The sequence below is a fragment of the Mytilus edulis genome, chromosome 12, assembly GCF_963676685.1.
Source record: "Mytilus edulis chromosome 12, xbMytEdul2.2, whole genome shotgun sequence".
In the NCBI taxonomy this organism is placed as follows: domain Eukaryota; kingdom Metazoa; phylum Mollusca; class Bivalvia; order Mytilida; family Mytilidae; genus Mytilus; species Mytilus edulis.
The window spans coordinates 78,263,705-78,290,271 of NC_092355.1; the positions used below are offsets into that span (position 1 = coordinate 78,263,705).

At 32.2% G+C, this 26,567-nt stretch overlaps 2 protein-coding genes across 2 annotated transcripts; both read left to right on the forward strand.

Annotated features, from left to right (window-relative positions):
• The first annotated feature begins 322 nt into the window (after positions 1–322).
• Positions 323–9,137, forward strand: LOC139497860 (uncharacterized). Its single transcript, XM_071286101.1, has 5 exons — positions 323–603; positions 3,829–4,090; positions 7,043–7,501; positions 8,386–8,492; positions 9,069–9,137. Exons 1-5 carry the CDS (start codon positions 586–588, stop codon positions 9,135–9,137), a joined length of 915 nt encoding a protein of 304 aa, XP_071142202.1. The 5' UTR covers positions 323–585.
• Positions 9,138–9,940: 803 nt separating this feature from the next.
• Positions 9,941–26,192, forward strand: LOC139499190 (uncharacterized). The gene is made up of 8 exons (XM_071287869.1): positions 9,941–11,167; positions 11,822–11,852; positions 12,710–12,993; positions 14,023–14,050; positions 15,003–15,322; positions 17,533–17,569; positions 21,468–21,704; positions 24,687–26,192. Exons 1-8 carry the CDS (start codon positions 9,980–9,982, stop codon positions 24,767–24,769), a joined length of 2,208 nt encoding a protein of 735 aa, XP_071143970.1. The 5' UTR covers positions 9,941–9,979; the 3' UTR covers positions 24,770–26,192.
• Positions 26,193–26,567: the final 375 nt, after the last annotated feature.

Consider the following 26,567-nt stretch of genomic DNA (forward strand, 5'->3'; position numbering starts at 1 on the left):
TTGCAAATTTATGTATAACCACCTTTAAATAAAATCTCTCAGGGTTACGAAGATATTGTGCTGAATTCAGAGGAAAGTTTGTTCGGAATGTTTGTTCCATCGGAAACAAGTCATAACTATGTTGTAAATTGATCTCCTTTATATTTTTTTCAAATGAAACACCATAGAATGTGCAAGTGATTTATTGTCTTCTGGAACTGTAATGTGTTAACAGCTTTCCTGCATGTGGTCATTTTAACCATGTCACAATTCAACAGGAATTAGGCAATTTCACAGTTAATTTTATTTTTTGTCAATAATTGCGCAGTATTTGCAGCATCTGTTGACGGTGCCAACTTTCCATTGATTTGTATTTAGAGCACATTTTAGCCGAATCATATAAAGTACTGATGAACACCGTCTGAATATTGTCAATATAAAGTAAAACACCACTCAGCTGCTACTGGTCCTACTAATTGTAAGATACTTGTTACAGAAGTCTTCTTTGTTGCTAACAGATGAAAGTAATATACATATTTGTCTGTATTTCAGGGTAAGACTCCATACGATCTAGCAGCAAAAGAAGAAAAGGGGCAGTATAAGGAAATGATGGAATACTTACAGGTACACATGCTTTAGAAATACAAATGCTTACACTCAGAATAAAACAATATAAAGCGATTTACAAAATGTAGAGATAAAAAACTAAATACCATAAAAAGGGAAGACACACAAAACCATCTTAGGTGCAATAGAAGGGTAAACTTAGAAATTTTACATTTGATAGTCAAAATTTCTCATTACCGAATTAAAAGACGAATTCAAAGTACACTAGATTTTTTTTTATGATATTTGAGGTATCTCTGGGTCTGGTAGTCATCAAACAGTGGCTATTAACACTGCAGTGAAAAAGTAACAACATACTGATGCTAAGCCTCTTTTTTTAATGACTTTCCTTTTTGTCGAGCCTTCGACTTTAGTCGAAAAAGCGAGACTAAGCGATCCTATATTCCGTCGGCGGCGTCCACAAATATTCACTCTGTGGTTAAAGTTTTTGAAATTTTAATAACTTTCATAAACTATCCTTGATTTGTATCAAACTTGGACAGAAGCTTGTTTATGATCATAAGATAGTATCAAGAAGAACATTTTGTAAAAATAAATTTCCACTTTTCCATATTTTACTTATAAATGGACTTAGTTTTTTTGCCAGAAACAAAACATTCACTCTGTGGTTTAAGTTTTTAAAATTTTTATAATTTTCTTAAACTATCCTGGATTTTTTACCAAACTTAGACAAAAGCTTGTTTCTGATCATAAGATATTATTCAGAAGTATTTTTTGTGAAAAAAAAATTCACTTTTTCCGTATTTTACTTATTAATGGACTTAAAATTGAGAATGGAATGTGTCAAAGAGACAACAACCCGACCAAATAAAAAACAACAGCAGAGGGTCACCAACAGGTCTTCAATGTAGCTAGAAATTCCCGCACCCAGAGGCGTCCTTCAACTGGCCCCTAAACAAATATATACTAGTCCAGTAATGAACGCCATAGTAATTTCCAAATTGTTAGTTTTTCTTTCAGTTAACATTACATACAGTCTGCAGTTAAAGTTTATAAAACATTTATTAGATTCATAAACTATCCTTGATTTTTTTACCAAATTTGGAAGCTTCTTTCAATCAAAAGACAGTATCGAGAGGGAAATTTTTTATTGATGTTTTTCCTCATTTTTGTTGAGTCTGCAATTAACAGCAAAAGTAGGCGAGACACTGGATTCCGTGGAACCCTTACGAATTTTTATATTTGATCCTATATACATGATATAGAAATAGAATATAAATTAATTGGTCCACACCCCAAAAGTTTAAATTGTATAAAAAAGAATTTTATTAGAAGCAGCTTAAGCTTTCCATAAATAAGTTCTTACAATGTTTGATAGATAGGGGCAAAAGGAAGCTAAAAGGAACTGATCCATTTGTTTAAGTCGGATTCTTTTGCAGCCTTTAGAATAATAAAAAAACAAACTTTGTGAGGCCTTCATAAAACAACATGATACCGTTTTCCATGTGTCAAAGATATGTTTCTTTTCTGCCTTCATCAGGTAAGCCAGGCAATACAACTTCTGAAAGCTTAAACAATTGAGTGAATGAAAATCAATAGGACCCGTAAAACAACAGCCAAGCTCATCTTTACAAAGGATAAATAATCTTAATCTTTAAAATAAATCGGTGCCTTCTTTATTTTTTCTTGAAAATTATTCTGTTTAAACCAAGTAAATATCTTTTTTGTTGAAAAATGTTTTACAAGGAACAGAATCAGGAATAAAGTAAATGTACTTAACATTTTAATAGTTCTTAAGTTTTATGACGTCAATTTCTATTATTTGATAGTATTTTCTGTTCACACCACACATTATATATTGATACTTCATAGCCCATTACTAAAAGTTGAAAACCTAAAACTATAAAATGTGTGAAAGTATGGAGATTAAAAAAGGTTTAAATTGCCAGTGAAAAAATCCTGATAACTTTGCCTGATGGAGTTGTCACCTTAAGGTTTACTTTATCTTCTTAAATAGATAAAAGGAAACCTGAGCATAGGTTATTCACATTGGGAACATAATGATTAGAAAAAATTAAATACAACACTTCCATGACTTCATAAATTTCATGGATTGCAGGCAATTTTTATACGCCCGTCAAAATTTTGACGGGACGTATTATCGTATACAAATGTCCGGTGTCCGTCCGTCTGTCCTTCCGTCTGTCTGTCTGGCGTAAACATGTCACACCGTAACTTGAGAACGACTTATCTAAATTTCATGAAACTTATGATGGTCAAATGATCTGTATACTTTTTGGTGAAAATAAGATTTAAACTTTTTTGAGTTACTGCACTTTGTAACTAAAACAGGGGGGTGTTTTTTTTTCACATGTTGCACCGTATCTCAAAAACGATTCTTGATTATTGCTTAAAACTTTACTCACTTCTTAGTTATATTTATCTCAATATCTATATACTTTGTGGTGATGATTCAACATTTCATTTTTGAGTTATTGAGTATTTTGTAAACGAGGGGGAGGTTTTTTTTACATGTCGTGCCGTATCTCAAAAACAATTTATGATTATTGCTTAAAACTTTACACACTTCGTTGTTATATTAATCTAAAGATCTGTATACTTTTTGGTGATGACTCAAAATTTTATTTTTGAGTTATTGAGTATTTTGTAAAAAAGGGGAGGTTTTTTTTTACATATCACGCCGTATCTCAAAAACTATTTATGATTATTGCTTGAAACTGTACACACTTCTTTGTTATATTAATCTAAAGATCGGTATACTTTTTGGTTTGATTCAAAATTTTATTTTAGTGATATTTAGTTTTTTGTAAAAAAAAAAACAAGGTGGGGGGGGGGGGGGAGGGGGGAGGGTTGAGGGGTTCACATATCCCACCGTGTCTCAAAAACAATAAATGGTTATTGCTTAAAACTTTCTCAGAAACTATTTATGATTATTGCATAAAACTTCCACACAAGATGTCGGGCGTATCATGCGCTCATGGCGCAGCTGTTTGCTGGATTTATCTTCATCAGGAAATTTCAAAGCCAAATAGTTGAAAGCCAAGGTTGTATTTAGGAACCGAAACAGTTTAAGAGGTTTATGACCAAAAAGGACCTAAAATAATTAAAGCTTACTGTGCATGTTGTGATTCTAACTTTTTTGTGAAACAATATTATAGGACAGCTACAATGTTTTCATATTGACTTATCATAGTTACTCAATACCAACATAAGAATAATTTAATAGACTTACACTGTTAATTACGTTTCTTAATTTAATAGGAACTATCAAATCCAATTTTGACCAAACTCAGACAGTTAAATAGAAATGAGTTCCAGGATCTTGTAGCTCTCGGAACATTTGCTTCCTATGAAAACAGGGTTTATTTGTCTGGGCCTTGTAACATTGGGAAATCGTCGCTTGCAAGTATTCTTATCGGCGAGGAAATTCCAAAGAAGTGGTTTTCAACTGATGGACTAATTATTCATTTTGGAAGAAATGGCATCGACTTACAACAACGAAAGATGATTCCATTGGAAAGAGGTCTGTATTATATGTTTAACCACTAAACAATTTGCTCACAGTCTGAAAAGACCATATTTTGTGCTCATTGACAATCAATGACTTGACAAAATATCGACAGTACTGAACTTTAGTATCTACTTTACTTAATAAATCTAATTAGGTACTTGATAATTGTGGTAAAGTCTAAATATGTTCTCGACCAGTCTTGGCCTTTTTCGTCCTGCCTCGACATGTCTCGTCTCAGTTTAATTATTGTTGTTGAATTTGGAGGTTTGTTCTTCCAACAGACTATTGGAATCCCAATGGGTACAAATTGAGCCCCTCTACTTGCAGATTTGTTTTTATACTCCTATGAAGCAGAATTTATCCAAGTGCTTGTACAGAAAGGAGAAAAGAAATTGGCCCAGTCTTTTAATTTCACCTTTCGGTATATTGATGATGTACTGTCTCTTAATAATAATAGATTCAGTGATCACTTACATTTAATATATCCAAGTGAACTTGAAATTAAAGATACTACGGACACAGACAAACGCGATGGTTTTAATTTTCCTATAGTCAACTTTCCATTTCTGTGTAGCAACATTCCCACAGCATCGGCATATAGAGTATATGTGTCTCAATTGATAGGTTACTCTAGAGCTAGCTCAAAGTACGTTGATTTTGTTGAATTAGGAATACTACTTTCTCAAAAGTTGCTAAGACAGGGCTATGAATCACTCAAATTAAGGTCATCACTCGAGAAATTTTATGGTCGCCATCATGAGCTGATTGGCCATTATGAGCTGATTGGCCATTATGACAAAAGTGTGTCAGAAATCATATCTGATATTCATCCTCAGTCATAGTAACCTTAGGTCATTACCGAACTGAACAAAGAAATAACATGACGGGTGCTGTATACGGTGCTGGAAATGCTTACCCTTCCAGAGCACCTGATTTTACTCCCAGTTTTTAGTAGAGTTCGTGTTGTTTCTTATTTATTATTTATAACTGTTGATGTAAATGTCCTTTTGTTTTATGAGTCTTTGTTTACTCCTTGGTTTTGATTGTTATATTGTCTTTCTATATTTTTTTCAATTCAACTTGAATTCTCAGCAAAATCTACAGCTACATGTATATTTATTACCGGTATCTATTAATTATCTATTGATCTTACACATTGCTAGGTTATTTTGGTAGTTTATTTTGTTGCTGTCAAATTTAAATATTATAATTATAGGTACATGTACCTCTCTAAATTTAACCAAACTTAAATTTAAGCTTTTTTTTTACCTTCAAATTTCATCTTTATTAGTTATCAAAGGTATCAGGATAATAGTTGAGTACGCCACATGCGCTTTTTGTCTACGTAAGACTCATCAGTGTCGAAAGAACAAAGTTGAAGAGCATTTAGGATCCAAATTTCAAAAAAATTGTGCCAAATATGGCTGAGGTAATCTATGCCTGGAAAAAGACAATCCTTAGTTTTGTGAGAAATTTGAAAAAAATGACCACATAATTGATATTCATGTCAATATTCAGGACCATATGAGTATTTGGACCATACGCGTATGGTAATGACTGTACTGGTATATACTAGTACGCATATGGTCCGACCATAGGCGTAGTACTCATATGGTCCGACCGTACGCATATGGTCAGGATAATCAACAAGTTTACAGTTAATATTTATCTCTTCATAAGGTATGAACCTTCTGGTTGTCACGTCAATAAAAAGACAATATCAAGGGTCAGAATATTATATTATAATGATAAAAATTAACCAGTTTTATGTATTTATTTTACTCTCTAGTCACTATAGTAAACACCCTTAATACATTACCGATTTGTTATGACAATTGAATGGCAATATGTCGACTTGGGGAGATATTTCCAAAATTTCCGAATGACTGTTATGTATGTCTCAGGACCTAAGTACCACTGCACGAAGCTGCTACACATCCTTAAAATGCTTTTTTTTTACTCGAAAGCAAAAGGTTTAACTGCAAAGGATCGTGCAGAATCAAGACCTGCAGAAAATTTTATAGTACCATGTGGAAGTAAATGTCATCCTAAATGCAAGATACAATTAGCGATGAAAAATAATTGTGGCATCAATATTTGGTCACCGTGTTATGTTGCCTTTGCATTATAATATACATTTTCATGTAATCTCATTGGTTTATTTTTTAGATAAAGTAAATTGTATTATTGAAACGTTTCTTATAAAATTGAGAATGGAAATTTGGAATGTGTCAAAAAGACAACAACCCTACCATAGAGCAGACAACAGCTGATGGCCACCAACAGATCTTAATTGCAGCAATAAACCCCTGCTCCCGGATGAGTCCTTTAGCTGGGTCCTAAACAAATATGTATACTAATGCATATTTGAAAAAAAATGCCTGTATGGCTAAAATTTCATATGGTCCAATCCGTGAATAAACAAACAAGTATATACTAATATAGTCTGATCATACAAGTATGGTTGGAACATATGCGTATGGTCGGACCATATCATTATACGCATATGGACTTGACCAATCACATATGGTTAAAATACTCATATGTTCTGGAACATCAAAACCGAAGTGTTGACTACTGGGCAGGCGATACTCTCGGGAAGGAAACGTCGGTCAGTAGTGGCATCGACCCAGTGGTGTAAATAAGATCCAGGATTAAAATTGAGTACACCAGTCGCGTGTTTCGTCGACATAAGACTCATCAGTGACGCTTATATCAAAATAGTTATAAAGCCAATCAAGTACAAAGTTGAAGAGCATTGAGGATCCAAAATTCCCTTGGATAGATAAATTATGTGCAACACAGTGGACATTTGAACTCAGTTATTCTAATATCTAGGTGTCATTAAAATAAAATTATTTTGTAAGGCTTTCAAGAATAGGTTGACATCTATTTATTTTTAAATGTCCAGGGTCAAATTATTGCTTTTCTCATGCCTCTTCCTTATATTTTTAACCTTGTTAGGTAGTGGTGATGTTTTAGCAAAACTACTTCTCGGGAATCCAGAATTAAAGAAACAACCAAGTCTGCAAGATGAGAGTATAGAAAAAAATCCAGGTGATCCAAAGTCTCATGTTAAAACAAAGGGAAATCAATTAAATCTATCGAATGTAAATCTGGGTCCTTCAAATCAGGAACACATGTCATCGAAATCCAATCAGGAGACATCAAAAGACTTCAAGGAACAACCAATCCATACTGCTAATTCCATTCAAGATGACTTATTGGTAAAGATTAAGAAAGGTACAAATATCATGAATATAGCACCATCAGATCTGGTCGATTTTGGTGGACAAAAATCATTTGATATGACCCATCAGTTATTTATCCAGCACAGGGGAACGTTCATTCTGATGTTTGATGGACGTAAAGGCCTTTATACAGAATTAGAAGAATATCCGCAAGGAGATGTTACTGCAGCATGTAAGTGGCTTTGAATAGACAATTGGATTTTGAAATACTCTAAGAGATTATAATATAATGTAATTAATTGGACGTTTCTGTATTGACCCTGATATAGATTCGAAGTTATGTGTAGTAAACAAGATACTGAAGGGCCAATATAGGAGATCGAGAATCTATAACATTTACAATACAGAAACACCGAGTTCATAAAACTTTTATTAAATGAGTTTGATTCACACTTTTCGCAGTCACGATTGATATATTGTCAACAGTGTTGTCATTCATGATTCCTAGTCCAAATTCGTCAGTCTTAGAGTAGCTAGATTGTGTCTAGCAAATTAAAAGGAGATGAAAAGAATAATTCAGACAGTTTAACCATTTATTCCACTGCATTCTGATAATGATTGATCTACGGAAATGAAACAGTGATAATAATCAAAAGTTTAATGTTAAAGGCTGTAAAATATTTCCGTCCTAAGACATTACAAAACAAGAAACATCATTTAATTTATTTGTGCTATTTTAAGTCAAATTTCAAACTATATCTGTATATAAAACAAATGTATTGTATCCAGAATGATAAGCAAAATGTTATTTTAAGAATAAAGCGCTTCTGCAGCAATCAATAATATTTGTATTTCAATACTATAGTTAACCAATTATTTGATTAGTTTTTAAGAGAAGAAAAGTAACATGAATTTGAATCAATGTAATCATGGTTAAAATGGCAAGCTTTATACAGTTATATATATCCATCATGATAAAATATATTATTGAGAAGTCTGCAGAAAAATCAGAAAATAGGTTTGGAAAACCTCTGTACTGTTAATCATGAAAATTCAAGCAATTTGAAATAAAATGAATCTTTTGGAAACATTTTATTACTTGGTTTACTGTTGTAGCTATTCTGGAGCATTGGATTAATTCTGTATTGACATACTGTAACAAAACTGAAGATAAAATGCCAAGAATTTTGTTTGCTGCCACTCACAGTGATAGCTTCTCAGAGGTTTGTCTGCCTTTATTATTCATTTTCCCATCTTACTTTTCAACACACATATGCAAAATTTCAGTGACAAAACTGTTTCTCCTGCCCTATTTTTAAATATTTAACAATTGAAACAATCAGGCACTAAACTTAATTCTTGTTTTTCAAGGACCAAGTTTAAGTTAAGGGCCCAACCTATATTGGTCATATTAAATAATACTTAAATGTACTTTTCATATACCAAAAACAGCCTTTTTATGTAATCATATATATATATATAGATATAGGAAGATGTGGTGTGAGTGCCAATGAGACAACTCTCCATCCAAATAACAATTTAAAAATTAAACCATTATAGGTTAAAGTACGGCCTTCAACACGGAGCCTTGGCTCACACCGAACAACAAGCTATAAAGGGCCCCAAAATTACTAGTGTAAAACCATTCAAACGGGAAAACCAACGGTCTAATCTATATAAACAAAACGAGAAACGAGAAACACGTATATATTGTACATAAACAAACGACAACTACTATATATATATGAAGCCCTTAAGCCTTAAAAAAGATAATCTGTAATAATTTTAAAATTTCGAAGTCAATGCCATTAGAACTACATGAACTACATCAGAAGGCAATCATCCTTAAGCATACATTACAACTTTGATCTAAAATTTCCAATTTCTTGTATACATTCCAGTGAAAACAGTACTAAAATACTCTGAATTAATAGATATAGGAAGATGTGGTGTGAGTGCCAATGAAACTCTCCATTCAAATAACAATTTAAAAAGTAAACCATTATAGGTTAAAGTACGGCCTTCAACATGGAGCCTTGGCTCACACCGAACAACATGCTATAAAGGGCCCCAAACTAACTACTAATGTTGATTTAACAGTTTAGACGAAAACACTAAACACTTATAAAATAATATTTTGAAAAAACATGACTTTGCATTGAAAACTTAGTCCTTCGATCAAGTTATGGTTATTGAAACGAATTCTCGCTTTAATTTTTCCACTTTGATAAGACAAATAAAGGCAAAAGTAGTATACCGCTGTTCAAAACTCATAAATCCATGGACAAAATCAGGATAACAAACTAAAACTGAGGAAAACGCATTAAATATAAGAAGGTTTCTGTTGTGGGACACTTTTTGGTTATATCGGCGGGAAACAGAAGAAAAAGTATTCATTTCAAAATAGTTTGCAGTAACCAATTCAGCATTCAAGAGGATAAAATAAATTCATTTGCATAGTCTAGAATCTGAAATACGTTTTAAAAGAGCTAAAACTGAAGATTTTGACTCATCGGTTAAAATATTTTATTTAATTGTTTACAGTGTTTGAAAATATTATATTTATTTTTGTGATTTTAATTTTTAAATTCAGAGCTGTCCAAAAATATTTTTGTTTTCGTGAAATAAAAAAATGTATTCATTTCATTGTTATGATTGACAGGATGAGAAAAAGAAACTGGTCCTTAAATTCAAAGAAGATCTGCAGAAAATGTTTTCCTTACACAAGCTTCATGAACATATCATGTATGACAATGTCTTTTTCATGAATGCAACCGATGCAGCAGATCAAGATATTGAGCACTTGAAGGATACATTAGTTGATATCGCCTTTCAGCAGTCAACATGGGGACAACAGATGCCGATTGTTTGGGTGCCTCTTGATTTACAAATATCAGATATGAGAGCAGATGGAGTAAAGCTGATAACAAAAGAAAAACTTTTAGAGAGAAACAAATCTAATAAAGAATTTGCTCTGAATGAAAGAAGAGTAGACGATTTCTTACTTGTTCAGCACTCAATCGGAAAGCTGTTGTATTTCGATGAACCTGCTTTAAGAGATTTCATTGTCATTCAACCTTCAGCAATGGTCAATATCCTGAGAGCCTTTGTTACAGACAAAATGTTTTGGCCAGAAAAAGGACCCGTCCGAGACATACTGGAAAATTTATCATCTACTGGAGTTCTAAAGAAGACAGACCTGTTTACTCTTTGGTCACAACCAGCTTTCAAAGAAATTTTGACGGATGTCAGAACTAAGGAATATATAATCCAAGTCCTCCTTCATCTAGATATCCTTGTAGAACCTAAACGCTACACTGAAAAAGACGCTGCTGCAGACTTATTTCTAGTACCCTGCATTGTGAAGCAAAAGATTCCAAAACAAATGCAGAGAAATGCAACAGATGACAGAACACTGTGCATAGCTTATCATCTTAAGGAGACAGTGGTTCCATCTGCTTTGTCGTTCAAACTTATAGGGGCTGCAATAAATATCTGGTCTCTGAAAGAAGAGGACAATCGTTTTTGTCTTTATTTTCAATCTGCGATTATGGATGCTGACAACAGAAATGAACTTCATATTAAGGTTGAAGGTCAGAGATTATTTGCATACCTCGTCAATGATGTGTCAAAACAGCTCATATCACCAGATCTAGCAACAACAACACAGGAATGCCTGACTTTGGCACTTGAACGAATTCTTCAGTTTTACCCACGTTGTTTTGGTAAACAAAGTCACCATTCCATATCAGATCTGTTTGAAATAGAAGTTGGAGAAATGTGCAACGGTAAAACGTGTTTAGTACCTTTGACAGATGCAAGAACAAAAGAAAATTGGATATGCAAGAACAAGAAAATACATAAAACAAAATGTCCTTTGAATTGGGTTTTTGAAAAGGTTAGTAATATCTTTATGCATCCTCCTTTTTTAGAAGTTAATTAATCATGTCTGACAAACTAATGAAGCTTCCATATGGTTCCTGATAATAGTTTTACCAATATTAGTTTTACTTGCCAGTATTCAGTATTAATTCTAATTTGTGTTCAGTACTGTTTTGATGTAATAAATGACAGCACTAATAGTATATGCTCTCATGATTTCAAGAATACGATTTGTCTGATCACTTGTGCTGTTGGGTTCGAGAGCATCTTGTTGATATTTACTGATCATATCTCGTTATGCATAGATATGTGAGGCACTTAATATTAAAAAAATAAGTAAATTATGGGGAGAGTTGCTTTAATCAAAGTTGAAAGTGAACAAAACACTCTATAATCTACAGTACAGTATGCATACAACTGCAGTAGTCATCATCAAATCAAAAGCTTCTTTATTAGATTAAGGAAATCCAGCTTGTCACAAAAACAGTGGTTAACATAACTAGCTGGATGATGAAAATGGTATGTGTGAACTTTAAAGTTTTGTATTCCTGCAACAAAAAATACTAATGAAACAAGGGATACCATTGAAAATCAAAGGGTTGAGTAAATATTTACCAAAACATGCTGGTTGCAAACTAAAAGCTGATCAAGTGTATTTGTTTATTTTCAGAATAAGAAGCATTGTGACTCAAATTGTAAAGGTAATAGAATAAACAATAAAAGATAACATTATTCTAGATATGGTCTGAGACCACAATTATTTCGTAGTGCATATCTTTTAGAACATCAATGAAAATTTTAAAAATCCCACCTACCCTTTCTCAATGAAATTTTGACAGTGTGTTGTACTACTTTTGGGACAAATTATATGAAAACTTCATCGGCTCTAACTCAAAGTAAAGACAATTTTATGTTTAAGGTGTCTTGCAATCTTTTGACAGCTTCCGAAGTTGTAATATTTAACCTTTTTCAGCTGGACCAAATCACTACTTTCCTTAAAAATTCAGGACCAAATTTTTTTTACAGTTTAATTTCACCCCCTTACTTGCAATTTGAGGCATTACACATGGACAAATTAATTTGGAAGGTGTATAAAAATTAATGGCAAGTAACTCTCTGTCAACTCTAGGTACTATATTTGTAGACAACGAAAATCAAGGGACGACAATTGTGGTCTCGGACCATATAAATAATAAAGCAAGATATAAGATATATTTGGTGTGGTTCATATTATTGAAAAACTGTCGTTTTATAAATAATTGAATTCTATTAATTATGTAACAGTGTTGTTATGACTTTGATGCACAGGCATTTTCTTATTTTGGTGTTTTTGATTTTTTTATGATTTTTGATTTTTTTTTATATTTGGTTTGAAAAATATTTAAATCAAAACACTGCATGTACTACTGATGAAACAAGTTTTGCAAAAAGAGCAACTTTCAGCTAAAAACATTTTACTAAAATAATGAAAAAAAAAGTAAAATAAAGACACAATGTCAACATTATTACTATAGCTATTGTATCCTCATTTAGCTAAACAACTAATTTACTCTTCCAGGTCCTGAAACAAAAACACTGGACTTGAAACCAGATAATCATCATTTCGTGCAACTAGCAAGAACAATCGGTATTGGGGACTTCTCCAACTTCTTTATAAAACTTGGAATGGAAAAAAATGATCTGGAGAACTTAAATTTTCGTTATTTTTCAAATCCTATGGATTTTATGTTGATGGGGCTCTTTGAATGGAGGGATAAAACAGAAAGTAACCAAATGAATGCAACATTCAGAAAACTGCAGATGGCACTGACGGCTATTAAAAGACAGCACTATCTGTGTCAGGTTGGATAAATAAAATCATTTTTTTTTGTCTGACTTAATTTTGTTACACTGTTGTGTTACTTCTGTGTGTACATTCATCCGCCCTTCCAATGACGTTCATTTTTTGTTGCATGTTTCTCAGGAACTACAATACCAGGATTTCTGAAATTTGGTTTCATATTTTATGTAAGTCACATATACTGTGTGATGTGTTTTCAGATTAATAACTTATACATTCCTGTTTATCGATCATTTGTATCATTTAAAGATGTTAACCAATTTGAAAATGTTTGTCACATTTTACTCGGAAACTACAATACAAGGATTTATGAAATTTTATTAAGTCACCTAGTATACCGTGATTCTCCGCTGAACAAATTTTATGTTTACCATGTTCTTTTAGTGGCAGGATATCAATAGTAAGAGGTAGCTCACAGATTCACTTGTTATATTTGTTTGTGACGAATAAAGACTTTTTCACCAATCAAATCATATGGTTAAGTAGATGGTACATAAACATTTATAAGATAATGCTAAGGAAAAAAAAAGATCGAAACGTCAGGTAAATACATATTGTATAAAACACATCACACCGCCTGCAATGAAGTAATAAAGCTAAACAATGCAAGACTGGTACAATGTGTTTATATTTCATGAAAATATAAATTACACTTTATTAATTGTGTTTCTAAAGCACTTGATTTAAGAATAGTGTATAGACTTAAGGTAAAAATGTAACAATTAAAGTCCTTGCAACAGTAAAGCAACAATAATATCTTCATATATGTGTAGTGTTTTACAAAAAAGTACATCAATTATTTCTGCATTATATGCAATGTCATTATGTTCCTGCATTTCAATACATATATGCGTTTGCCTATGAATAATAATATGCCTTGAATCCTATAACACCAATGTTCCTATTTGGCATCACAGGACAACATGACAATTTACATTTTTATAGAATATGTATCGGGTTTTTCTTGGTTTTATATTTGATTTTGATACTATTAAAGACTTTAATTCAATTTTACCTCTGACATATTTCAGGTACACAGAGAGGATCAAACTTTAACAAGTAGGTGTATTTGTATAATTGAGTGGCTGATTCATTACAAAAAATATTTATCTTTAATTTATGGCTTCGAATCTTGCTTTATATAATTTCCTCAGTAATAGATTAACGTACCTGCATTTGGCAAAATTTAAGGATTATTTGGTCTTCAATGCACTTCAACTCCATACTTTATTTGCTCTTATTAATTTATTAGAGCCTTTCTGGTTATTTTAATCATTGCATATATGGTGAATTTATTTCTACTACACACAAACAAAATGAATCATTACATTTAAGTTTCATGTATGTTGATTTATTAACTAGATATATTCGATCATTTTTTATTGTAATACTTCAAAATAAGGATAAAAGATTGTTAATCCTGGTACCTTTAATAACTATTATGTCTTTGCCGCACGTTCCAAAAATGGTTTCTGTTCTCTTAACTTAATGTTATGAATCTTATTTATAATGCTCATTACCACTAAAAAAATCAATTTTGAATTTTGGTGACCAACGTATGCATACAAAGCTTTAAAAGTTTTGCATTTCGTTTTCTTTTTTACTGTGCCACAACCAAATGATATGAAACCGAATATTTATTACATGTACCACAAAACACATATCAAGTTTGAAATGGGTTATTTGTTTTGGCATTACTTTTGCTGATTAAGAGTTATGTTCCGTTAAAGAAGATACATTGCCAAATGCTTTGTTTCCTTTCTCTAACTTCAGTTTCCCTCAACATGTTATAAGCCATTTTCATGTATAGAATGCTAGAAAACTCAAATCAGGAACAAATTTTGGTAGTGTTACTGTTAACGTTCTTGATTTATGTCCCTTTATAATGCTTTATAATGCTATATGCAAATGGGGTATCATCTATGTCCCATGGACTATTCCACATGATAATATCATGTTTTGATATGACATTCAAAAAATTCCAGTTTCTTTCTGTCTTTTTTTGTTACAGAAATAGCTAATGTTGGCCTACAAGATGAACCTTCAGATGACGTAATTAATAGTTTGACAGAAAAACAATTGATAGGTGATTGCATTGTTCACTTAGGCATTGAATTAAAACTAAGCATTAATAGCATTAAGGCGACAATAAAAAACAATCCAAGGGATGTTTATGGTCAATTTCATGATCTTCTCATCAAATGGAAATCTGGCCAGGTAAAGCCAACAATCTACAGACTAATGGTAGCACTGAAAAATGTTAAAGCGTCTGATGGACTAGCTTATGTGATGAAAACGTATGATGTTGAGCCAAACATTAATGCCAGTTTGGTAAGTAGATAAACACATATACAGGAGAGTCTTAAATTGGTGAAATTAGCAAAAAATGTGTATTAATATCCCCATAGAAATGGAAAAGGTTATATCAGGGATTCAAAGCAATTTGGAAATTTATCTGCAAGACTTGTTTATACTATAAAGCTTGATCTCATATGTTTCATAAATTCATTTACTACTAGTAAAAAAATCATAAAATATCTGCACTCATATCTTGCTATGATACGTTCAGAAAAACTATCAGTTACAGACAAAAAACATTAAGAGGTACATAGACGTATTCTTAGTACTCAATAACTCCAAAAGGTCATAAAACATGTATTGATTGCTGTTTTAGATGACTTCAAATTATGTGGTATGATTGCCAATGATGCAGCTCTCCAACAGGGACTAAATGACATTATACTTAACAAATATAGTGCAAAGTGCAGCTTTCAATAATGAGCAAGTTAACCTTTATCTGTCCTTTACCTTGAAATATAGCACTTTTAACTCATCATATATGTAAATTGTGATGTGCCCGTTCTAAATTGTTTTCTTATTTGTGGTCCAAACGCACATAAAGTATTTATGAACAAAAACTCAAACATGAGAAATAGCTCGCCTAGACAAGTGCAGCAAAGTTCCATTATCTTATAATACAACTATCTTCAAATCGCTTTGCCAGCACACTAAGACCGCTGCAGCTTACATGTCTTACAAACATATCTACAATGAAAAATAATGAAATATAATCTTTTAAATCAGAAACAAGCATAATGTTCTTTTTAAGATCTGCAGAAAAAACGTAATGCGTAAAAACATACAGTAATTATATACTTATACAAAACATGTTCACAGGGTGGAGGGAATTAAAACTTTACTGCACTAAGACTGAGCTTCCAAAGGTCAAGCTATGAAAATAGTAAAATCACAAAAAAAACTGAACTAAATTGAAAATCTAATCAGAAAGTCCATAATCACATGGCAAAATCAAATGACAAAACACATCAACAACGAATGGACAAGAACTGTAATATTCCTGACTTGGTACTGGCCTTTTGCAAATGCAAATGGTGGATTAAACCTGGTATTATAGCACTAAACCTCTCTCTTTGAAGACAGTCTCATCAAATTCCGTTATATTTACAATGATGCGTGAACTAAACAGACATGATAAATAAAATAGTCAAAAATGGATTTTCAACGTAAACTTTTACCGCGAATGACCAGTCTGTGTTGTCATATAAAGAACTTTAAACTCTTAACTTTATTAAGGTGACTTATTGTTATGCAAAATTAATTTAAATATTATTGTAAACATGAATAAATATGCATAATATAACAACAAACCCATGTGTTATCGATAGTTAGTAAATAAATTTATGTTTGCCAAACTTTCAATTATTATTATTAACTTTAACCTAAAACCCAAAGTTATGTCTTAGTGTTTTGGTCTACAAGCATACTCACCTTTATTTGTTGAGATTAATTTAAGGTGTATACCGGTATGTCTATCTGGTAGATATCATCTGACCTTTACCACATTGTCATGGTTCATTGTTTGATATAAAGTTTTTATGGTTAGAAATAATTTCTTGTCTCTAATTCTATGGAAATATATCCCTTTCCAAACCAATTGTATAAAACAAATTAACCAATGTGTGGTTGCCTGTGATCTCAGAAGATGATTGGCTGAGTTTTAGGGTCATAACCTTTCTCAGCTCATTGAACGAATGAAAATGTTCTAATAGGTGTTAATGAAATTGACAACTTCGTGGAAAGTAGAAGGGGATTTTTTTACAGAAAAAAAAGGAAAATGTAATCATTAGAGAAACAGATTATTACATAGTTACGCGTGGATTATCGGATTTATCCAATCTCGATAGTTAAATTTTAATTTTTAAAGTCCTCGCCAAGGCTTGGACTTTAAAATTGACAATTTAACTATCTCAATTGGATAAATCCTATAATCCACTGGTATCAATGTAATAATCTATAGGTATACTATAGGCAAAAGGTCTACTATAGTTGGTGTATGGATTCAAAAGTGAACATGTATTTCCGACTTTGTTTATCTGACCTTGACCTCATTTTCTTGGTTCATGTAAATGTTATGGGATACTTGTCGTAAAACTGTATATTTAGGTCTATCAAAGTTTTATAGTAGAAAACACATTAAGGAGTCTTGGGTCAAACTCTATGTATGCTTGTTTATTCTACAGGAACAGGAAAAAAAGCAGTTTGACCCTAGTTTATCAGGTAAGTTTGACATTTTATTTATTTAATTTCTTTGATTTTAGTTTGGTTCAACGAAATTTATATTTGGTCTACAATTTGATTCAGAAGAAACATCGACATAGCTAGATAATACAATTCATTCTCTAATTACCACCACAATTTGATATTAATAAGTATTGTAATTTTCATTGTTATTAATAAATGTAATATACTAGAATACGCATGCAAAATCACGGTCATTCAGAGCGCGGTTGAAAGTATGTTTAGTGTTGTAGAATGATTTTTTGTACAAACAAATAATGACTGGAGAAATCCAGGAAACATATCAAAAGTCATAGGTACTTGGGGAGAGGAAAACTGTTTTCTACTCTTCCTTTTTTTCCAAATCCCATTTTTGTGTTTTCTATTAATTTCAATATGAACATACGTTAAGTATATTACGAACTTCCTCTTGTGTTTTTGGTCATCTGATGAGTTAAGCCTTTTTCAACTGATTTTTATAGTTCGTTCTTATGTTGTACTGTTATACCAGTGTCTCAGGGTAGGGGGAGTGTTGGGATCCCGCTTACATGTTTAACCCCGCCACATTATTTATGTATGTGCCTGTCCCAAATTAGGAGCCTGTAATTTAGTGGGTGTCATTTGTTTATGTGTTACATATTTGTTTTTCGTTCATTTTTTTTACATAAATAAGGCCGTTAGTTTTCTCGTTTGAATTGTTTTACAGTGTCTTATCGGGGCTTTTTATAGCTGACTATGCGGTATGGGCTTTGCTCATTGTTGAAGGCCGTACAGTGACCTATAGTTGTTAATGTCTGTGTCATTTTGGTCTTTGGTGGATAGTTGTCTCATTGGCAATCATACCACATCTTCTTTTTTATATTCATTACTATAAATAAAGTGTGTTTGCTTTTTACTATCAACCTCAGTTTACTTATCAATCCACGGTGGTCATTGTTTATTTATATAGACCCTCTCTATTAAATATATTTCGTGATACGATGAAGTTTTGTGAAAGATTTTATGACTTAAGAATTTCAGAAAAAGGTATCAATAGTCATGGGTACTTTGAAACAGGAAAATTGTTTTTCTAGCCCGGCTCCTCCTTTTTAGCTCACCTATCCCGAAGGGACAAGTGAGCTTATGCCATCACTTGGCGTCCGTCGTCGTCCGTCGTCTGTCGTCGTAAACTATTTCAAGAATCTTCTCCTCTGAAACTACTGGGCCAAATACTTTCAAACTTTAACTGAATGTTCCTTAGGGTATCTAATTTATAAATTGTATCCGAAGTTTTGATCTATCAACAAACATGGTCGCCATTGCTAAAAATAGAACATAGGGGTCAAATGCAGTTTTTGGCTTATAACTCAAAAACCAAAGCATTTAGAGCAAATCTGACATGGGGTAAAATTGTTTATCAGGTCAAGATCTATCTGCCCTGAAATTTTCAGATGAATCAGACAACCCGTTGATGGGTTGCTGCCCCTGAATTGGTAATTTTAAGGAAATTTTGCTGTTTTTGGTTATTATCTTGAATATTATTATAGATAGAGATAAACTGTAAACAGGAATAATGTTCAGCAAAGTAAGATTTACAAATAAGTCAACATGACAGAAATGGTCAGTTGACCCCTTTAGGAGTTATTGCCCTTTATAGTCAATTTTTAACCATTTTTCGTAAATCTTAGTAATCTTTTACAAAATTCTTCTCCTCTGAAACTACTTGGCAAAATACTTCCAAACTTTAACTGAATGTTCCTTAGGGTATCTAGTTTGTAAATTGTATCCGAAGTTATGATCTATCAATAAACATGGTCGCCATTGCTAAAAATAGAACATAGGGGTCAAATGCAGTTTTTGGCTTATAACTCAAAAACCAAAGCATTTAGAGCAAATCTGACATGGGTAATATTGTTTATCAGGTCAGGATCTATCTGCCCTGAAATTTTCAGATGAATCAGACAACCTGTTGTTGGGTTGCTGCCCCTGAATTGATAATTTTAAGGAAATTTTGCTGTTTTTGTTTATTATCTTGAATATAATTATAGATAGAAATAAACTGTAAACAGCAATAATGTTCAGCAAAGTAAGATCTTCAATTAAGTCAATTTGACCAAAATTGTCAATTGACCCCTTAAGGAGTTATTGCCCTTTAAAGACTTTTTTCACAATTTGTTCATCATGTTGACTTACTTTAAAAAAATCTTCTCCTTTGAAACTTCTGTATCAATTTCAGCCAAACTTAGGCTAAATGAGTTTCAGAGTATCTAGTATAAATTTTATATTTTATTTCCTTGTATGTCAAGAAACATAGCTCATATGGCTAAAATAAAACATAGGAGAAAATGATTATTTTTTTTGGCTTTTGGAGAAAATAGGACGATCCAAAAAACATTTAAATAAATTGAAAAGCCAAAATAATCATTGATGAGAAATTTAACCAAAAGAATTAAGGTGAGCGATTCAGGCTCTTGAGAGCCTCTTGTTTCTTTTCCAAAATGCCCTTGTTTCTTGTTTTTTTTTATTCATTTCAATAACGCTAGCGTTTGTCTGTATATTATGAACATTCATTACTATAAATATATTTTCTTTTTACTATCAATTCCCCGTTTACTAATCAATCCACGGCGGTCATAGATATATTGTAGAGAACCTCTCTATATAATCAACTCTGTGATCGCCGTGGTTGGTAACCTTGAAATTCATAGAAGATAGCAAATGCACTTTATTAGTATAGGTATGTTCAAACACAGAAAAATGCAAACTGGAAGTCTAATCTCACTTAAAATTCCGTCCAATGACGGAAAAACTATCCAGACACATTTTTTCGTTTTCCTCCCAAAATAACCCATACGGAACTTATCATAAGCAAGGATGACAAATGCGACTATGGATGGTACATATAGGACATAGAGGTATAACGATAAATTTAGTGTGGAAGGAAGAGAAATGACACACAAAATGAGGTCTCCTCATTTAATAGTATAGATAAAAAGATTCACAAATATAAGCGTGTATTTCAAGCTTTGCAAGTACAGTATTGCCAACTTTGAACATGTTTGTCTTTTTGACTATTTTGATCAGAGCGTTATTCATGAGTCTTAAGTAGATGAAACACGCAAAATCAACAATAAGCAAAACCCATAACGCATAGTAAGCTACAAAAGGGCTAAACATATCAAATTTTAGTCGTGCAAACGAGATTATTAACGGTCTATTTTGCTTCAGTGAACATCATATCTCTGTTTTTTTCGGAATCATTGTCAACCTCATCAAAAGTCTATAGTTGCATAATATGAAATTTGAATAGGGGGAATATTTGCTCTAATGGTCAGATCAGAAGTATTTTTTTTAGCATTACCAAATATTTGCTGGATTGTTGCCCCAAAAGTAGTCTTCTTTGTGATACAAATCATGTAAGCATGCTGTTCAAATCATGTCTAAGACAAGAATATACACTTATTTAAAAAGAAATTTGCTTATCACAAGTAACTTGAAACCAGACAAACAATAGTACACATGAGTCGGTGACATGACACAACATAGAAAACTAAAGAATAAACAACACAAATCCCACCAAAAACTAGGGATGATCTTAGGTGCTCCGAAAGGGTAAGCAGATCCTGCTCCACATGTGGCACCCGTCGTGTTGTTTATGTTTAAAGTAGGTACCAGGACTTTGAATTTTCTTCTTTTGAATAGTTTCACATCTTCTGATTTTTGGGATTTTTTATACTTTTCTGTTTTGTTAATTACCTGTATTTAAGGCCTTGCTTTGACCTGTAATTTTTTATCTATTTGTCCTTTGGTCGATGAATAGTTGTCATATTAACACATATGACCACATCTCCTTATTCTCTATCATATCTATCATTAATTTTCAATGTGTTATCTTATATCATTTCATATTCCAAATTAGACCTGAGGGATATTTTGGATCAAATGATGACAAAGTTAGTGATATCAGTGGATGACAGACGCAGCATTGAACAAAATACTGATCAGGAAAACACCATGCTAGATATAGTGATCAAAAGGGGAGAGCCTAATAAATCTATGTGTATTGATGTTTTAATGCAAAATACTGGATACGAAGATCTAGCAGAAAAATTGATGTCTGATTCATCCAGCTCAGTGCCACCACCTTATAAAACAGGTAAGATCTGTATGTGTCATCATTAAACATTAGAGATCCCTGGTGTGCATTTGATCCTTTCATCAACATTAGAAATAGCTGTTTATTTGTTACACTTATGACAATACAAAAAGAGTCGAATTATTGTAACATCCTACAAATTATATTTCATCTCGGCTTGCAATTTATAATATTTTACCAGATTTGGAATATTTTTTAAAATAAAATCAATTTGCATTTGTTCATGTGTACACTATTTGTTCATGGTACAATGCATTTTCTGTAGCATATTTCAGACTATTTTAAAACAGTGTTATTTATCACTGTTTATGTAGTACTGTTCCCCAATTGTGTGGCCAACAAATTTACAATATTAAAAGGAACCTTGTTCACTAATTGATAGTAAGTGCTACTGCATCCAGAATGCTGCTCATTCTACCTTTTTAGCTCACCTGGCCCGAAGGGCCAAGTGAGCTTTTCTCATCACTTGGCGTCCGTCATCCGTCGTCGTCCGTCGTCGTTAACTTTTACAAAAATCTTCTCCTCTGAAACTACTGGGCTAAATCAAACCACACTTGGCCACAATCATCATTGGGGTATTTAGTTTAAAAAATGTGTGGCGTGACCCGGTCATCCAACCAAGATGGCCGCCACGGCTAAAAATAGAACATAGGGGTAAAATGCAGTTTTTGGCTTATAACTAAAAAACCAAAGCATTCAGAGGAAATCTGACATGGGGTAAAAATGTTTATCAGGTCAAGATCTATCTGCACTGAAATTTTCAGATGAATCGGTTAACCTGTTGTTGGGTTGCTGCCCCTGAATTGGTAATTTTGAGGAAATTTTGCTGTTTTTGGTTATTATTTTGAATATTATTATAGATAGAGATAAACTGTAAACAGTGATAATGTTCAGCAAAGTTAGATTTACAAATAAGTCAACATGACCGAAATGGTCAGTTGACCCCTTTAGGAGTTATTGCCCTTTATAGTCAATTTTTAACCATTTTTCATAAATCTAAGTAATCTTTTACAAAAATCTTCTCCTCTGAAACTACTGAGCCAAATTAATCCAAACTTGGCCACAATCATCTTTGGGGTATCTAGTTTAAAAAATGTGTGGCGTGACCCGGTCAACCAACCAAGATGGCCGCCACGGCTAAAAATAGAACATAGGGGTAAAATGCAGTTTTTGGCTTATAACTCAAAAACCAAAGCATTTTGAGGAAATTTGACATGGGATAAAAATGTTTATCAGGTCAATATCTATCTGCCCTGAAATTTTTTGATGAACTGGACAATCGGTTGTTGGCTTGCTGCCCTCCAATTGGTAATTTTTAAAGAAATTTTGCCGTTTTTGGTTATTATCTTGAATACTATTATAGATAGAAATAAACTGTAAACAGCAATAATGTTCAGCAAAGTAAGATCTACAAATAAGTCAACATGACCTAAATGGTCAGTTGACCCCTTAAGGAGTTATTGCCCTTTATAGTCAATTTTTAACAATTTTCATGAACACGGTAAATTTATGTAAATTTTTACCAAATATTTTTCTCTGTTACTAATGGGCAAGGTCCATTATAGATATAATTGTAAGAAGCAAGAACGTTCAGTAAAGTAAGAACTTCAAACACATCACCATCACCAAAATACAATTTTGTCATGAATCCATTTGTGTCCTTTGTTTAATATGCACATAGACCAAGGTGAGCGACACAGGCTCTTTAGAGCCTCTAGTTCATTTGTATGGTCTCAGCTGCTGGTTTATTTTCTAGCAACAAATGTTGTTTGCACAGACATCTTACAATTGCATATTTTGCATTAAAAGACAGTAGGAAAGATAGGTTGACTGACCAATTTGTGGCCTAAATCATAAAACACTCTAGATGGGTCAAGACGATGGATAAAACGACAGGACAAATGAATTGTTGATTACAACTCTTTTACTGACATCAATATTTTCAATATTTCCGACAATCATTTCTGTTAAATTGTTCCTTTTAAAATTGTTACACGATGTGACTGTTGTTCCCATATTTTGGCTATTTTATTTGTCATGTCTGTTTAGTTCACACCTCATTGAAAATATAACAGAATTTGATGAGACTGTCATCAAAGTGAGAGGTTTAGCGCTTTAAAACCAGGTTTAATCCACCATTGTTTACATTTGAAAATGCCTGTACCAAGTCAGGAATATGACAGTTCTTGTTCATTCGTTTTTGATGTGTTTTGTCATTGGATTTTGCCATGTGATTAGTGACTGTCCGATTGGATTTTCCACTGAGTTCAGTATGTTTGTGATTTTACCTTTTGATAGATTAATGGTTGATGATTTTTTATATTGATAGCATCTTTATAAACCACAAAAATAATTAAGGAATGACTGTAATATATTTTCTGTCTATGAAGTAATAACATACAAAATGTGGGGCACACTGAATAACCCGCCACATTTGTTATGTTATTTCGAATACGCAAAAAAAATATTACAGTCATTTCTTATAATTTAGTTCTTAATTATATTTTGAACCGTAGAAAATCACGAAAAAACTTTGATGACGTCACGGTCACATGACATAATTATGTCTATGAGCTGATAACAAAACGACGTCAGCCAATCAGAAGACGCCTTACATCCAAAATTAAATAATTCAGGAATATCAAAAATGAAAACAAAATTAGGATTTAAACTACTGAATGCTTTCTTTGATGGCATATTACTTATCTATTGAACTATATAACATGACATAAATTTGTAAATGGTTTTAAAAATATTATTGATTACTTACATTATGCATTATCAGATAGATACTATTAAAATAAAAACATGACAAAAGCAACAATTCCTTTTTTTTGCAGAAATGTTCCCCTTAAATGTCATTGGTTAAAATAGTAATTGGTTTAATTTATAATGGGAACTTATTTTTAATTGTAGTGAATTAGACAGCAAACATTATCACCGAAGAACTGATGTATAATATAAATATGTATATTATTTTAGAATTACAAGATGTTCCAGATTATAAAATACGTCTACAGAAGAATTACCTAGAAATAATCAAGACGTTAAACCACGACCAGTAGATCTACAACAACGGTGAAAGTGAAAGTACAGAAAAAAGGCAAACAAAAAAAAGGAGGAAGAACATGTGCTTTAAATATTGTTTTTATTTTCCATAAACAAATATTACCTAACAGATAGGCTCGGAATGATAAGATAGAAAAATGAATCTATCAACCCTTGAGACATTTTTCAATCAATGTGAAAAGTGCAATGAAAGGATATTTACAAACTGCAGTTTCATTTTATGATAATGATTTAGATATAGATTCATCTGTAATGGTATAGGTAGATGTAATTTTTGTAGATGTTTGTATGTTTTTGCACATTTGTACATTTTCTAGGTCAATTGACTTTTCACCAATAGATTGATGCTTCATGCTGAAGTTCCAAACATTCTGATACTGTTCCGTCGAATGTGATTGTTCAGTGCATTTCAGTGTTGATACTTTAATATTTGTTTTCTAATGACATGTAAATTTATGAAATATTTTGGGTAGCAGTACAGTCTAAAAATGATTTTCTAGTGAAATGGTTTTTATCAGATAATTTCAACGTACATATGTATGTATGTGACAATGTCCAAAGACAGGAGCCTGTCCCAAGTCAGGAGCCTCTGGCCTTTGTTAGTCTGGTATGATTTTTGATTTAAGTTTCTTGTGTATAATTCAGAGTTTAATATGACGTCCATTATCACTGAACTTTTATGCATATTTGTTTAGGGGTCAACTGAAGGACGACTCCGGGTGCGGGAGTTTCTCGCTGCATTAATGGCTTTCAGTTGGTGTAAATTGTCAAATTAAAAGCCTGGTTCACTTTACAGTTTTAGTGTCAAATACACTGTTAATTAACAATAACTACCTTAGCTTAAGGTCATACATAATTTGTCTCTTTAAAGTAATTTGACAATAAATTAGAGTAACTTCTTGATAGAGATCAAGTCTTATAACATATTGAGTATAAATACATACCAACATATTTTTCTATCCGAGAACAATAAAAAAACATTTTGAAAAGTATTTTATTTATCTCTACTTCCTATAAATGCTTAATTATTTTATTAAATGTTAATATCAGCAATTCTGTTTGGTCAACAGTGCGAGGGATTTAGAGCCAGTAAAGAACTTTTAAAACCCCTATACGTAAGTATAGTTTGCACTTTATGATACATGACCCAAGCACTAAAGTCAAGTTATCTATAGAGATATATCTTCACAAGAAGTAATTTATTTAGAAATGTAAATAGTAATATTGATTTTATAAAACTGTTTAAATACACTTTACACAACTAAAGGTGTCATTGCATTAACTTTTTCATTATTGTGATGATGTCTTTGTCATTTTACTTTTAACCATTGTTTTGTGAATATTTTTTAATGTTATGTTATATATCTATTGTATATAAATGTTAAATAATTGGATACAGATTAAAAAAAGACAATTTCAGCTAATTTTCACTTAGTACTTCACCATGAGAACTTGTTCGGGAAAGTGCAGGGGCGTAGCTAGAAAGAAACGACGTGGAAGCAAGTTCTGCCGAGCGGAGCGATGCGAAAAAATTTTAGGACCCTATTTTGCAGAAAAATGTTTCTTTTCGGTTTTTGGTCATAGGACGGCTGAAAGAGGAGCTACATGTATATGTAGATAAAAATTTATGAATGTAAAACTATTAATAAATCTTCTGAATAGAGTAACAAATAAACAACTCATATTTTTGATAAGAATTTACTCAAAATTGTCCAAAATCTGCTCTTTGGGTCTTGGAAGAAAGAAACTTCTCTTAGACTATTACTTTGTCAATATTCTCACTGAAATCCCGAT

Coding starts and splice junctions, on each gene's coding strand:
- LOC139499190 (XM_071287869.1), top strand. CDS start 9,980: ATGTTTTCCTTACACAAGCTTCATGAACATATCATGTATGACAATGTC. Junction 11,168..11,821: donor TGAATTGGGTTTTTGAAAAG/GTTAGTAATATC, acceptor GTTTATTTTCAG/AATAAGAAGCATTGTGACTC. Junction 11,853..12,709: donor TTGTGACTCAAATTGTAAAG/GTAATAGAATAA, acceptor TTACTCTTCCAG/GTCCTGAAACAAAAACACTG.
- LOC139497860 (XM_071286101.1), top strand. Junction 4,091..7,042: donor GATGATTCCATTGGAAAGAG/GTCTGTATTATA, acceptor TAACCTTGTTAG/GTAGTGGTGATGTTTTAGCA. Junction 8,493..9,068: donor ACAGTGATAGCTTCTCAGAG/GTTTGTCTGCCT, acceptor AAAATTTCGAAG/TCAATGCCATTAGAACTACA.